Source organism: Rhipicephalus microplus, chromosome 4 (assembly GCF_043290135.1).
Source record: "Rhipicephalus microplus isolate Deutch F79 chromosome 4, USDA_Rmic, whole genome shotgun sequence".
Classification (NCBI taxonomy): Eukaryota; Metazoa; Arthropoda; class Arachnida; order Ixodida; family Ixodidae; genus Rhipicephalus; species Rhipicephalus microplus.
In genome coordinates this window covers 26,312,624-26,326,873 of record NC_134703.1, presented here as the reverse complement: position 1 = coordinate 26,326,873, position 14,250 = coordinate 26,312,624, and the positions used below count along the sequence as shown (strand labels likewise).

General features: G+C 48.9%; 1 protein-coding gene and 1 long non-coding RNA gene across 6 annotated transcripts in view; one reads left to right on the top strand and one right to left on the bottom strand.

Annotated features, from left to right (window-relative positions):
• Positions 1-14,250, bottom strand: part of LOC119171764 (ETS transcription factor pointed) — a 198,151-nt gene that overhangs the window by 12,968 nt on the left and 170,933 nt on the right. For all 5 annotated transcript variants that reach the window (XM_037422593.2, XM_037422594.2, XM_037422595.2 and 2 more), the window contains one exon: positions 4,156-4,332. In XM_037422593.2, the coding sequence (XP_037278490.1) occupies positions 4,156-4,332 (177 nt within the window). The remainder of the gene's footprint in view (positions 1-4,155; positions 4,333-14,250) is intronic.
• Positions 4,247-14,250, top strand: part of LOC119171765 (uncharacterized) — a 42,061-nt gene continuing 32,057 nt past the window's right edge. The window contains exon 1 of the long non-coding RNA XR_005109889.2: positions 4,247-4,384. This is a non-coding gene — a long non-coding RNA (uncharacterized LOC119171765). The remainder of the gene's footprint in view (positions 4,385-14,250) is intronic.

The following is a 14,250-nucleotide window of genomic DNA, read 5'->3' as shown; positions in this document are numbered from 1 at the left end:
ATACACCGAAAATGCCCAGGTTCAACAATCGTAAAATATACTATACGAGATAAATTACAGGCCACCTGGTCCTTAGAACTGTATGGATGTGTAATTATCATGATTGGCGAATGAGGTAAAGGGAACAGTGGTCGTTCGTATAAGGTGCACGCAAACACAGCGTTACCATTTATATTCTTTTAGAGAAATGCTTTGTTCGTTTTTACATTCCCCTACTGCCCTGTCGTTTGCGCTGGTAAGCACCCTTTATTATGTTATACCAACACGCCCAATCCCACTGTCTCTGTTTCCAGTATTTGGCCCGAGGAAATTTACTCAAAACCAGCTGATCTTCATTTCTCGGCACTGCAGGAGGGGACGTTACCACTAGGGCCATAACCGTGCGCAGGGTTTCCTTTCAGAGGGGGGCGATGTTGATGTATGGGGCTGAATTTTCGGCCCCATCTCGCCCCTTCCCCAATGCATGGGGCTGGGTTTGTGCCCCCCCTGCACATCTCCTTCCAGCCCCCATCGCAAGTCTATGAGTTGGAGAAAACACGGTATGTGGAGGCGTACATGGGACCACTTCTATACGTGTGGTTATCTCGGCCGGAAACAAAGATGGTCTGCTCGCACCAGACAGAACCTTCTCACTGATGGAAGACGCAACGCGCATGCGCCATCGCCCGCCCCAAGCGAGCTATAGGCCAACACATATACCATAGTGGAAAATTCGCGCTCCGCAAAGCCGACAAACCGAGGATCGCAAACCACTCGTCGGCCCCCGTGGCCAAAGGTGCAGTGGAGAAGAGGCGGGAGGTCTCGCCAGTGCCGCTATCGCCGACCGCCCTCGTGTTTGCAGTGCAGGTGTGGTGCGACCAGCATATACACGCCGGCGAGAAGCGGCAAAGCCTCATCTCGCAGGTTCGGACGCCTTTGTGGGATACCGCGGCCTGCCCTGACTGACGGTGTCGCCCATTTCGCCTGCTCACTTCTCAATTTTTTGCGTAGAGTGGAAAAAAAAAGTGCGAAGAGCTGAGTGACGATCTCCGCAGGTTCGAAGACGGATCTGGCACCGATAGCCACACGAGCGGCAGTAGATCACGGGGATTTTCTAGATAGGATCTCTGTGGGGAAATACGGTGGGGCTGTGACGCAGAAAGCTGCAGAGAGCTGCAGTCCAGCTTTGTCACCGCTCTAAGAAAAAAAGCCAACAGTCTGTACTTGAGCACAGACGGTGGTGAATTTTCGCATGTACCCGATGAAGCACGCATTCATGCAGGCGCAAAAAAAAAAAAAAGTGTTGTAGTTTTTTTTTGTCGTAAATTTTTGCTTTGTTCGTTGAGTGACACCATATCGTTCATCCGTGCGACGGTCCAGTGGGTATGGTGCTTAGCTTCTGATACGAAAGATTAGGTACCAGCAGAGGGGGAGGAGGGAGAGAGGTAGCATTTATATGGGTGTAAATTGCTAGAGGCCCGTACATTGAGTAATTGAAGTGCACGTTAAAGAACCCCACGCGACTGAAATTATCCGAAGTCCTTCCCTACAGCATTTCTCGTAGCCTGAACTGCTTCGGGACGTTAAACCCTATGAATCACGCAACAAACGATACCTAAGACTGACAATGGTGAAAGGGAGTAATAAACACGACAGACGAAGCACTGCTGAGAGATTAACTTCTCGCTACTAATCGTTATCTTACCTATCGGTCTTTCCTGATAACATGTAATAGTTAGCGTACGTCTGTAGAAAAAAGTTCAGCTCACGTCCAACGAGTACTCTTCATGCTGCATTTCTTAATCAGCATGACACTATACGCTGGTCGCTGGGCGTATCAGTGGAAGAGCACACTTGTCAGTGGAACGCGTCGGGAGAGGATTGACCCGAGACCCGGGAAAACCTCATGCGACACTGGTGCGGCTCTCAACACAAACATCCGCCGGAAACCGCTTCGGTTATTGAGAGCAGTATAACCACCCAGTTAAATAAAAGGAGCAGAAAAAAGCATGTAAATGAACGTGACTGAAGGCTGCATCAGAAATCAAACCAACACGCAAAAAAGTAATACAAACGCAGATACTGCGCTAAGAAAGCAACAAGCTCTTCGGCAAAACTCTGAAGGGCAAAGTAACTAAACGCGGGCAAGAGACACCTAAGCGTCACCTGAAAAGGGTCTACAAGAATGATCACCAACTAATCAAGCGAACTTTTTTTTTTTTCGGTACTTCTGGAAGTCCTCACCTAAGACGAGTGCTCTAACCGTGGTGGAACTAGGAAAACGCCCGCAATTGTCGGAAAGCAATCGAAACAAAAACGAACATTACTTTTCTTTCTGCTTTCATGTTTGGTCACGTACAGAAAGACGAGAAATGGTCGAAAGGGGGGGGGGGGGGGCAGGAAGTATGTCGCGAACAGGAGAGCCCCGCGAAGAAATAAAAGAAAACGTGGGTCGAAAACAAACACCCGAAGGGCGGCTCCGCTAGTGGCAGAGCGAACACGAAGAAGCTCAGAAATGCCGCAGCATACTCCACCCAGCGACAACAAAATATAGAAAAGGAGGAAAGATCAGAAGCGACAACAAAGAAGAAGACGGGAAGAAAAAAAGCGGACAGCGAGTGACAGCGAGACGTGGAGGGGAGAAAAGAACCGCGCGTTTCCGGTAGAAAGCGACCGGCTCACCACCGCAACAACAGGTGAGCCAGGAGTGAGAGAGAGAGAGGAGGAGGAGGCTGCACCATCCCGTTGTGCGAGAAGAAACCACGCAATGGGATGCGAGCCCACGGGCCCGTGCATCCGCTAGGCACACCTCTGTTTCCGAAGCTAGGAGCAAAAAAAAAAAAAAAAAAAAAGACGTCCTTACGTTGTCAGCCTCGTGTCACGTGTCTCAAGCCGAGACCCCGCATCACGAGGTTTGCCTCCAATGACGTCATAGTAGAGCGGGCACACTTCAGGATCTCGGGGTGCTCCTCGCATCGCCTCTGCTTGCGTCCGCTGATCCGTGGCGGTGGCGCGCGTGCGAATCAGTCGGTCATTTTCGATTGCCCGCTATGACCCCCCCTTTTAGAAAAAAAGGGAGGAGTCGTACGCATAACGCTGGAACCGGAAGCTGTAATTAGCGGCGGAAGTGAGACTACACTACGCGCGCCGCTAACAGGAGGAGGAAGTCGCCTTTTGGGCTCCATTACGGGAGCAGCTCCTCCCACTCCCTTCCTACAGATCCTTGACGCGCTATATGCGACCTCTGGTCGGCTCACGAGGGCGAGACGCTTATCCAGGGATTTGTTTCAAAAAGTGCCCGCCCCGGATAAGTGCGTTAATTAGACGCAGCGGAAGTGACTGCCCCGAATGACCAGACCGCATGGTACTACAACGCCGTGCATTCCAGTAAACCGGGCTTCCTTTCAGCGTTCCGCGCCACCGATTTTCTGCATCGAAGATTGCAGGGTACATATTCGCTGTTCATGGCAACGTATGCTGAAAGTTGCGTGAGCAAGATGCATTAAATAAATATAAACGCGCAAAGACAAGAAAATGGGTGGCATGAAACGAGTCCCATGGGTGTCCTTTCTTTTTTCGCTTCTTCTCTTCTTTGAGGACTACAGGCCTACGTGACAGCCTTTAACTTTTGTGTAGTGCCACCGCTGCATACGCGCCAGCCGATTGACTGACAATCCTAATTTTTCTCTCTCTTTTTCTTCTCTTTCCCCTCCCTCTCATCTTCATGCCCCCTTCCCATTCCCACAGCGTAGGGTAGCAAACCGGGCATGTGCCTGGTTAACCTCCCTGCCTTCTCTCTTGTTGTTCATCTCCTCTCTCTCTCTTTTTCGCCCCGAGTCGTTAAGCTCTTCAATTCGTGTAGCAGTATTAGATGCAGCCTTACCTGTTATCAATTCGCTAAAGTTGATGACTGCACTCATCCTTTGCTTATCAAAAGATAAGTAGTTCACCCAGTATGAGTATGCAATTTTCGTTGGCGGCAAAAGATTAACAACTCCGATAGCGATTCAAGCCAAGCGACACGGATGATGTGCAAGCACGAACCACCGCAGTTTTTTTTTTAATTTATCTCCCTCGGTTATCAGAGACGACAGCCGCGCATCTGCAGTCCAACAGCGGTTCAGTTAGAGTCGGCCGTGACGCAACGAAGTCCAGAACTGACACGCCTTCACTTACCGTCGATGTAGGCTTGCGAAGTGGGCGCTGCGGCTCCATTCATGACAGGCGTGACTTTTTGCTCCGGCATCGGAAAGCTTCCCCCCTGCTGAAAGAACTCGTCCAGACCTGGGACGCACACAGACTCGTACAGGTTGGAGGGCACGTTCTCCAGGGAGGCGCACTCCTTTTCCACGTCTGCGACAGAGAACGAGCAAACAAAAGGTTAACTAATTCGTCGATTTACTTGGTAAGTACATTTTGTCTTTTACGTGTTACGCCGCGGCACACCGTGGATTTTACAAGTACTCGTTATAAGATGTGCACCGCAGCATTGCGCGTTTTATATGCTCTTCTCGATAAGCACACTCGCTCCTTCAAGCATGTGTTCTGTCACGTACTGTGGCTGAAGCCACTGGCAACGATTATCTAACTCATTTGTACGACATTTGAATGGAAAGTTCCGCTTGTTGGAATGCTTGCATGATCGGCGCAGCGGTAGAGACGAAGACGGAAAGCGCACAGGGTGGACAGGACGAGTGCTGCCCTGTACACACGTTGTTCATTTCCAATTAATCTGTGCTTTGTTCATCTGTACTAAGCCCCACCGTGGTGGTCAAGTGGGTAAGGTACTCGGCTGCTCTGACCCGCAGGTCACGGGACCGAATCCCGGCTGCGGCGCCTGCATTTCTGATGTAGGCAGAAATGTTGTAGGCCCGTGTGCTCAGATTTGGGTGCACGTTAAAGAACTCCAAGGTGGTCTAAATCTCCGGAGCCCTCCGCTACGGCGTCTCTCATAATCATATCGTGGTTTTGGGACGTTAAACCCCACATATCAAGCAATTCATCTGTACTACTATCAAATATGCATTCCGCATACAGTCGTGAGCATGGAAGCGCGTGCAGTATCAGATAGGCGTATACCTATATCAGGCCGTGCTCTGAACATGCACAGTTTGCTTGTGTTGTAGTTATTTTACTATCACGCACGTCACGTCATCGGTGCACACTGCGCACCATCTACAAAGGGGCACTCGGATGACGCGTTGCACGCGATGATGAAATAGTCCCATCGTTCGTGCTCATGACGGTGCGTGTCTGTGCTTATAGGCAGCACTTGTCAATGACGTCACACCGGTCATGTGATGAAACGTGAGTACATTGCATTGTTCTTTGCTCTAACGGGGTCTCATTACAAAGAAACGAACTAATAAATGGTCCCGCACGAACTTATCACGTCGGTGCATCAAAACAAGAAGTGGTTCAAGGACAGTAGCCAAGCTACGGCTACACAATTGAATCGGCTTACGTTGCATCACAAGAAAAATTAATTTCATTTTGTTGGAACTCTCGCTCACTCATCGCCCAATCGGGTCCCATCGTGGAACGACTTGATTGTAGCAACTTGTGCAGGCAACAGACTCTCGGTTCAGCTAATTTAACACGCTTGAGCTCTCTCGTAACGGCCAGCCAGACATTGCCTGTGTTTCTACTTTCTCGGAAGTGCATATAGCACGAGACGGCCGTGTTTGTGTATACGTGACTAATCCAGCTGGCGTGAAGCTAAGCACACAAAGAGCAGTGACCGCCCCTACTTAGGTCCACAATGGGCCTTCCACTCACCAGTGCTTGGCGACGCAAAAGGCCGCACGAAAAGAACGGCAGCACCAAGGTTGGGTTTGGGTCAAGGGTGCGGAGGGGAAAAAAACTCGAACGCGGATAATTTCCAGGTGAAGACGGCGGGGGCGGTGGCTGCAGGCAATTTCTCGGCCGAGTCGAGGGCATTCAAAGCGGGACGCCGAATCCTTCAGCTCACAGAGCACGAATGACCCCGCCATATACTTTCAGAGGTGGAAGTTCGGGTAGACATTCACGTATATAAAATCAGTGCGCAACACACGAACCTTAATTCACCCTCACACTCACAACGTTCTTGTTTTTAGGGACAGAGTGAAAGACTAGGTGGGTCATGCTGCATATTCAAGGAATAAACAGATATCCTCGCGGATAAATTGAACATATAGACTTCACTTCTTTGAGCGAGGTCGGTAATCAGCCGATGTGGTCTATTCACGCAGGCTAGATCGAAAATCTGGCTTGCCGTCAGGTTCTTCAATTGTGCCAGCTGTGAGGCTATAATAACGTGCTGATATAGGCTGATGACATTGTGCGTTACCTTTATATAGGTGTCCGTGGCATATTATCTTTCATAGACAAGAAGAGAGCAGAGTGGGTCAGGGAACGAACCGGGGCTAGCCCCACCGTGGTGGCTAAGGTACTCGGCTGCTGACCCGCAGGTCGGGGGATCGAATCCCGGCTGTGGCGGCTGCATTTTTGATGTAGGCGAAAATAGGCTGGTTTGCTCAAATTTGGGTGCACGTTAAAGAACCCCAGGTGGTCGAAATTTCCGGAGCCCTCCACACACGGCATCTCTCACAATCATATGGTCATTTTGGAACGTTAAACCCCACAACAATCAAACAATCAATCAATCAAACCAGGGTTAAGGACATCAAAGTTCAAATCAATAAGAATAAATGGACATGCGCCATGCCCACCTACTTTAGCACGTAGGCAGGATAACCACTGGTCATTAAGGGTAACTAACTGAATTCCTATAGTGAATGCAGACGCATGAAGGGGAGACAGAGATTTAGGTGGACTGATGAGACTCAAAAGTTCGCAGGTGTAACGTGGCAGCAGAAAGCCCAGGACCAAGTTGATTGGCAGATCGTGAGAGGCCTTTGCCCTGCAGTGGGCGTAGTCAGGCTGATGATGATGATGATGATGATGGTGGTGGTGGCATATTATCAGCGCGAACTAAATGGTTGCTGCGTAATAAAGCTCTTCATCCTCGTGACACAAGGAACAGCATTTCTTTCTGTTCTTGGTCATGATTTCCTACCGACTTTTGGTAATTCAAGTGTCTTCCACTACGCAAGCCCAAGTACGTGCTACTCGCTCAATGTAAACCATAACAGCTATACTGGTAGATGAGGAAATCCTGAGTTAATATTTGGACAAAAGGGCCAATCGTTTCCGGTTCAAGCATTTTAATCTTGTCAATAAGTAAAGGTCGCGAAACGCAAGGAGAAACAACGGTATAATGCCAAAAATACATATCGCTTACACTTAAACGTTAAAAAATTTCGTTCATTAGTTACAGTATACAGTTTTGCGTTTTGAGTGCATCTCGTAGGGTTACACTACGTATTTCTCAACAGAAAAGTCCACATGCAGTAACTCTTTATTTAATCGCATATCAAATTCCCCAACTGCACGTGTTTGCTGACCTCGTGAGTTCACTTTCTGATGTGTCACAGAATGCAATACATCGAACCACGTTGTCCAGAAATGCTGCAAAGGCCTGTTCTTCTCTAAACTAGCAAACCAGCCAGCTCTTATGTAACAACTGAAGAACTGTACACGGTGGCTTAAATAGTTTCCGCCACTGTTTTTTTTTATACCATATCTGTTTATTTCACACTCGCCTCCTTAACAACCAGCCTGCGCAGTTCCCGGCTGAGGTGCCTACTTTATTTCGGAGCTTAGCATTTACGGTGGAGACGGTTCCGACCTGGATGATTCAGCGTGTTTACACGGCTGCGTTGGAACAGCCATTCAATGAACTCTGCTCGTTGATGCGCCGAAGAACATGTGCCGACCATGCGCAGGTTTTGTTTTTTTTTATTCCAGTAAATAACAGGACGCTACACCTACCCATATTTCTTTTATGTTAATCTGTCAGTGTTCTTCGATGACCCGCAGTGCTCATATTTCCGGCGCAACAGGATGCAGTTACATACGCAGCAGATGTGAAATTGACGAAAGGTCGTTGATTCTAACTGTGGCGAATAAAGCTAAGCAGTCCTATCTTTGAACGTCATAAACTATAGTTCAACTGTCACGTCGCCCATAAGTTGTTGCGTCAAGTAAAGTACCCATTCAAATACAATGACACGCTATAATGTTGTATATACGTTCTACGCTGACCGACAGACCCCTAACATGGATTAAAGTATTTCATAAGTAGGGACATTGAAAAGCTGATGCGTTCTGCTAAACACAAGGTTATTGCACACCAACGATGTTCGCGTCATCACAATATATTCGCAAGCTAATAAGTTACCAAGTCAACGCCTTGGACATTATGAATGATATATAGCCGTAGAGCCCCATAGGACGTCTATAAAGTAATGGTAGATATTTAGAGCATTTATTTGGTGTTTTCGTGCAAGTGCCTGACATAAATGACCTCAACGAACATGTCAAGTCTACTGTAGGCGCATGTTCCCAGATTTTCGATGTATGTTAAAGAACCGCAGGTGGTCGAAATTTATGGATCCCTCCACTACAGTGTCTCCCATAATCACATGGTGGTTTTGGGACGTTAAACCCCACATAAACATGTCAAGTCGCCTACATCTCGTCACCCGATCCGATAGAGAGATAAAGCGGAGAGGTTAACCAGGTCGACAGTCTGGTTGGCCACAATGCATCAAGGCACTCGCACCCTCAGCGCCGCGTAATTAACATTTTGTTCGAAGGACTGGTGATCGCTTTCGGCAAAGCTTCGAAAATCTGGTAAAGACAGGGGCGTTTCGATTGCAGCTAACATGAGTTGTCACGGGTAAAGAAACATATGAGACACAAGGTGGGAAAGGCCTGTGATGGGAGGCACGGAAGAGAAGCATGAACACGTTCGTTGTATGCATTGTATATAACGATAAATAAGGTAACAATATCATCAAGTGCCCAGCAGAGTGTCTGCACGGCATTGTTCAATGTGGCCGTACACTCTGTCCATCAAGCTGGTATGTAAGCAACGGGCAGATATAAATCGGCGTTTACGAGGCATTCCTTATACACTGTTCAGCACACTGTCGAAGGCAGCTGATATGTACGCACGCGAGCATGCAATCCACTCCACGGAGCCGTGTTAGCGGCAGGTGCCGACACCAACGGACTGCGGAAGCAGCCAAGCGTTCGACTTCGACCCCCGCGCTGCAGCACTGGGCCAATCAGCGTGACATTCGTTGCATGAGTGCGACCTGACTCGTCGACTCCCACGATGTGGGAGGAACGCGCACCGTGGGAATGTTGCACTCTTCATAAAGGAAAGTCTGCCTAAGCTTGACGCAAGTGAGGCAAGGACATTTTCGATGTTCTCGCCCTACATGCCCACAGTTGGCATCGGTGTTCATGTTGAGAAGCAACTGCCGTTGTTCCGCTACGGCTTTCCTCACAACTATACGATGTCCAAAAGCTGCAGCTTCGGCAATGCTACTCGAAAATGAAAGGCAGTGTGTGTGTGTGTGTAGCTAGAGAATCTATGAATATCATTGCAGGGAGTGTTATATAGCTCAGCAAAAATAAAAACGGTTGGCAAAACGAAGCAGGAAAACTGGCCACTCATATACTTGGTCACACATTTTTTCTCTCAAAAGTGGCTTTCTTTCTTCTTTATCCAGGAGTCTCTGTTTTAATTGAATTCTCTGTCCTAGCTAATTACGTTCAAACTTCCACACTACACAACCTCGACTTCAGGGCACCTGTCTTCTACAACAGAATGTTACTCACTGTTATTGAAAGTCGTTCCTACGACGTCCCTGCGAGGCATCGTGAACTCGGATGTCGGCAACTGACCAAAATTCATCTTGGACACTTCAGCCGATTGGCTGTCGGTACGTGTTCACAAGGTCTACTGGCACTGCTTTCGTTGCGACATCTTTCCACTGGTAAAACAATGAACACTAAAACATTGTTCTATTAGCACTCCACGGGTGCTTTCCACACGTTGCTTCCCGAAAAAAAAAAAGAGAATGTCTTCTTTGTCGTAGCATCCGCTAATGAAGTGCGTAGGTGTGTCGTTAGTGTTGCCTAACTATAGCTGGATGATGCGCCTAATACAGAAAGTCTTCAAAAATACCGCGAACTACCGTAAGTGCATCCTGGATCGTTTAACTATAGCGTGCTTCGACACCGCTTTTTTTTTATTACGCACTGATAAGTATAGATCCGCAATGACTTGGCAGCAGTATAATTCTAGCAGTGCAAATGCGACAACGTTCGCGGCGACGGACGTTTCCCATTAAACGAGCTGGACGACCGTGACTCGACCAAAGATTTCCCCCGCGGAAGAATTCTCCGCACCACCGTTAATTCGCTGAGATTGTGTTCAAGTGATACAGAGAACTGCGCTAAAAGCATAACATCTACAGATGCCCCGGTGTGGATTTGTAAATGACGATAATTATAGCGCGAGAACAGAACGACGACACAGAGACAAGGACACGAAGGACTTCTTGTCTCTTTGTCGTCGATCTGTTATCGCGCTATAACTAAGGTCATGTCATACCAACTATAGCCCAAGCTGCCACACTTCTAACTTGTAAATGAACTCTAATAACAGCTAGACGTGCACGTGTCTAAAGTTATCAACCAAGGCGTTAAGACCCTACTGCTAACTTTACAATGTACCAGGAGTCCAAGACAGAACGCTTGGTTATCTATTTTTTTCTCCTCTCGGCTGCTCTCTCTCATATTCTCTGTCTCCATTTACCCGCCGTGAATTTGGCACGGGGAAAAGACCCCCCTTTTTTTTTCTGGTGTGGACCAGTAATGGGAATCCCCGCTTTCGACGTTCGAATGCAACCTGAAGTGCATCGCTGGCGCGAATGTTTCGCGGAAAATATGACCGTTTTAAAGAAAGACTGCGAGAGGTAATAATCAGAGAGCACGTGCAGCTGTTCGTTGGCGATAAAAATAAAACGCAAAGCTTTTTTTTTCCGACTATGAGGCGTCTCACGTCCGCACGTGCCTATGTGAACGCAGGGTACTGGGCATGACGCCAGTGAACGTGGCCTTTTTTTTATTCCTTTTAAAAGAGGCAGGTTCAATGTTCTGCTGTAAACATTGATATTAATAGAAACTGCATCACGCGAACTGCCTCATGCAGTGTATAGGCTTTCCAGCGAAAACACATCTATTTCGTGCATCTTGACTTTTGATGAAGACCATATGGCGCAGACTTGACAGCTTTATAATCTTGCTAGCACCAGCAACAGTATGTACTATAAGAAAATATCAACAAAAGCCACAGCTATACCACTATATCTGAGACAAAAAAAAAAGTCAAGTTTGTGACGTGGTATAGACTAGAATGCTGCTCACGTATAAGGCAATCGAAATTTCACTTCTAGGTTTTGATAAGATCATTTTCTACGTTGACGCTCACATCAATGCTAAGACGCACAATTATAATTTCCGTATACACGGCGTCTGAGGTATGTTTTCAGAAAACTATGCCGGCATGTAGAAGCAAACATAATTCATTCAAACTTCAGGGAGATGTGAGCGCGGTATCAACATCGTCGCCCAGGGCTACACTTGCCGGGCCGCTAGAAACTGCTTTCCTGATTTACAAAATGTGCTGAGTTTGTACTGACCACGCTCGAAATCACACGACCAACTAAAATAATGAATATAGTGAGTCAAATCTAAACAAAACGAAAAAAAAACTCATGGTACGTATACCTCGTTCGCCGGCGGTCAATGAACAGCCATTCTTCCAGGACGCCTCGATTCGATCTATTACCAGAGTGCGCAAATTTGCAGCTCAGCATTGGGATATGGAGCCCACTCGTGAACACTGACACAGGCGTTTACATTCACTCCCTGTCTGTCGTACAGCAACCTATCGGAGGGATCGTGGAACGCACTTGCGGCTGTTTACGGCGCGGCATTTTTGGCCCATTTCCGGACTGGCAGGTCACCTGGCAACCATGTTCGCAACCTGCCGACGCGATGCTACCCGGCAAAGGAAAAAACACTGCGCCCACGATGGAGGATATAGGGAGTCGACGCCGTGCTTTTCGTCGTAGGAAACAAACATGAAGGCTGATAAGATATAACCGAAGGCCCAGCGTATGGAAGATAAGACATAAAAGAGGGTGCATTACACTTGTATCACAGCTCACGCTCATCAGAGCTCAGTTTTGATCCTAAACACTGCGTCTTACTGAGTGACATGGAGCGGCAATATCGACTTGGTCAGCGGTGTGATGCACCAGTCGTGCGCTATTATCGCTGCCTTTTTGTCCGCCCTGTAGTTATCTATGACAGAAGTGCGAAAGTGAGGTTAACACCTGCTTTAGAACGCCTGCTATCAATGGTATAGCTTTCCGCAGAAGATAAGTAAATAGAACAGATGACTATCTCGGAGCTTTTAGGCGGCGATTGCACGTGGTATGGAACCCGCTCGGCATGGCTTTGGTGTCTGGTGGTTAGATCGACCCTATATGCCAGCCGCGTAAGCTTAGGAGCTTTGAACGCCAGATTTGCATGTACGACAGCTTCATTGCGACTGCGGAAGCGTAGATGTGTCCACGTACATAGCGCGCGGAGACAGAACAGCCAAGCTGTTGCTGCTGTCGCAGCGGAAGACCCCCCTCTGCGCATCGAACAAAGGGCCAGGAGTCGTCGGAACCGATTAAAAACGTCCGCCAGAGAGCACAGGAAAACGGAAAGCCGCCCCTTCTCTTTCTGTTCTCTTTCTGACGCCTATACATGGGATGCGGCGGGAGGATGCGGACGCCCGGGGGCGGATGGCGACTTACGCAGTCTGGCGCCCGAGAGGAAGAGCTTGGGGCTGCTGCCGGTCGGAAGTTGGCAGAACGTCGCTATTATGGCGCCCGGGGTCGTCGGATGCGTCGGAGCCAGGATGCGTCCGGGAAGGACGCCAGAAGCACAGTCGACCGCAGCCCGGTTGCACGCAGCGGCCGGTGGTGGAGCCGGGCTCTGGAGAAGCAGCGACCGAAGCAGCGCCGAATCACCCAGCTTGGACTATCGCCGGCCGTCGTCTTCGAAATGCTCACCAGGACACACGTCGAGAACACAACCTGGGGTCACCACGTGCCTCGAGGAAGAAGTGTGGACATCAAGACTGTCCCTGCCTTACTCATCGGCACTTGTTGGACTCCTCCTGTGGATGCCTCTAGTATGGATACTTGAAGATCCGTCCGCAAGTCTGGTTCGAGAAATTTGTTCGTGACAGCCGTGAATAGTTTGTGGGGTCGTGCCAAGGACTACAGGAGTTCTGTCAACAGCCTGGTGCCTGGTCTTCAGAATAGAGTTTCAGTCTCGTGACCAACAACTGCAGAGCGATGTAGTCGCCAAGTCAGACGCCCTTAAGACCATTGCGACCACTTGGCCAGAAGAGCGACGACGTCAGAGTCTCAAAGTCCATGTAGTGGATCTCTTCTGTTCAGGAATGTTGGGGGCCTGCGTGCAGCGCGTTGTCACGCCCTCGGCGGCACATCAGACAGCTCCGTCGGACAGGACACCCCGAGCGCGCGGAACACGTCGCGTTGACGACGCGCGTAGCGGTGGCTGAAGGCTGGAAGGACGGCGTGCGGGAGCCGTCGACGTGAATGGCGGATTCAGGTAAGGTCCCACGGCGGGAACGGCCCGGTCCGCTGCTCATTGGCTCAGCGGGGACGGGCGGAGGGGTGCCACGCTCGGATGGCTGCCTTGTTTCGGCGCGTTCGTGTGCCGCACTCATTTTTTTGCTTTTTTTTCTCTCTTCTGCTGTTCCCCTCTTGTTGTTTCGCGCACCCACATGCGGCCTGGGTCGGCTTATTTCTGCCCCCTTATTATTTCGTTTTCTCCCCACCCCCCCTTGCATGATTATTTCTCGATGTCGCAAACTTCTCTTTTTTTCGTCCACGCGGCGCGATGCTGGCCTTTTGTCTTGTGCGATGCCCTTCTCTCCGCTGTCGCCGAGTATCTCGAAACGGCGTTCAGCTCTGACGCTCTTAATCAGCGTAGCTACGACAAAGTGCTATACAAGTAGCTCGATCACGTGCTACGTCCGTACCCCCATGGCGTTAGTCGCATATTGTTACAGGTGCCGTAACAATCTGTTGTTCAGCACACCTAATTGCATATAGGCCGGTTCTCAGGTTTAGCGAATACAAAAGCGCGCACGGCAAGCAAAATTTGTTGTTACTTGTATAATTACGGCCCGTTTAAGCAATTACTCGGATATCAATCTAATTTAACGAAATGCATTTGTCGCAGATAGGCGTTTATTTTTCTTCCTTTAATCACCGTGTT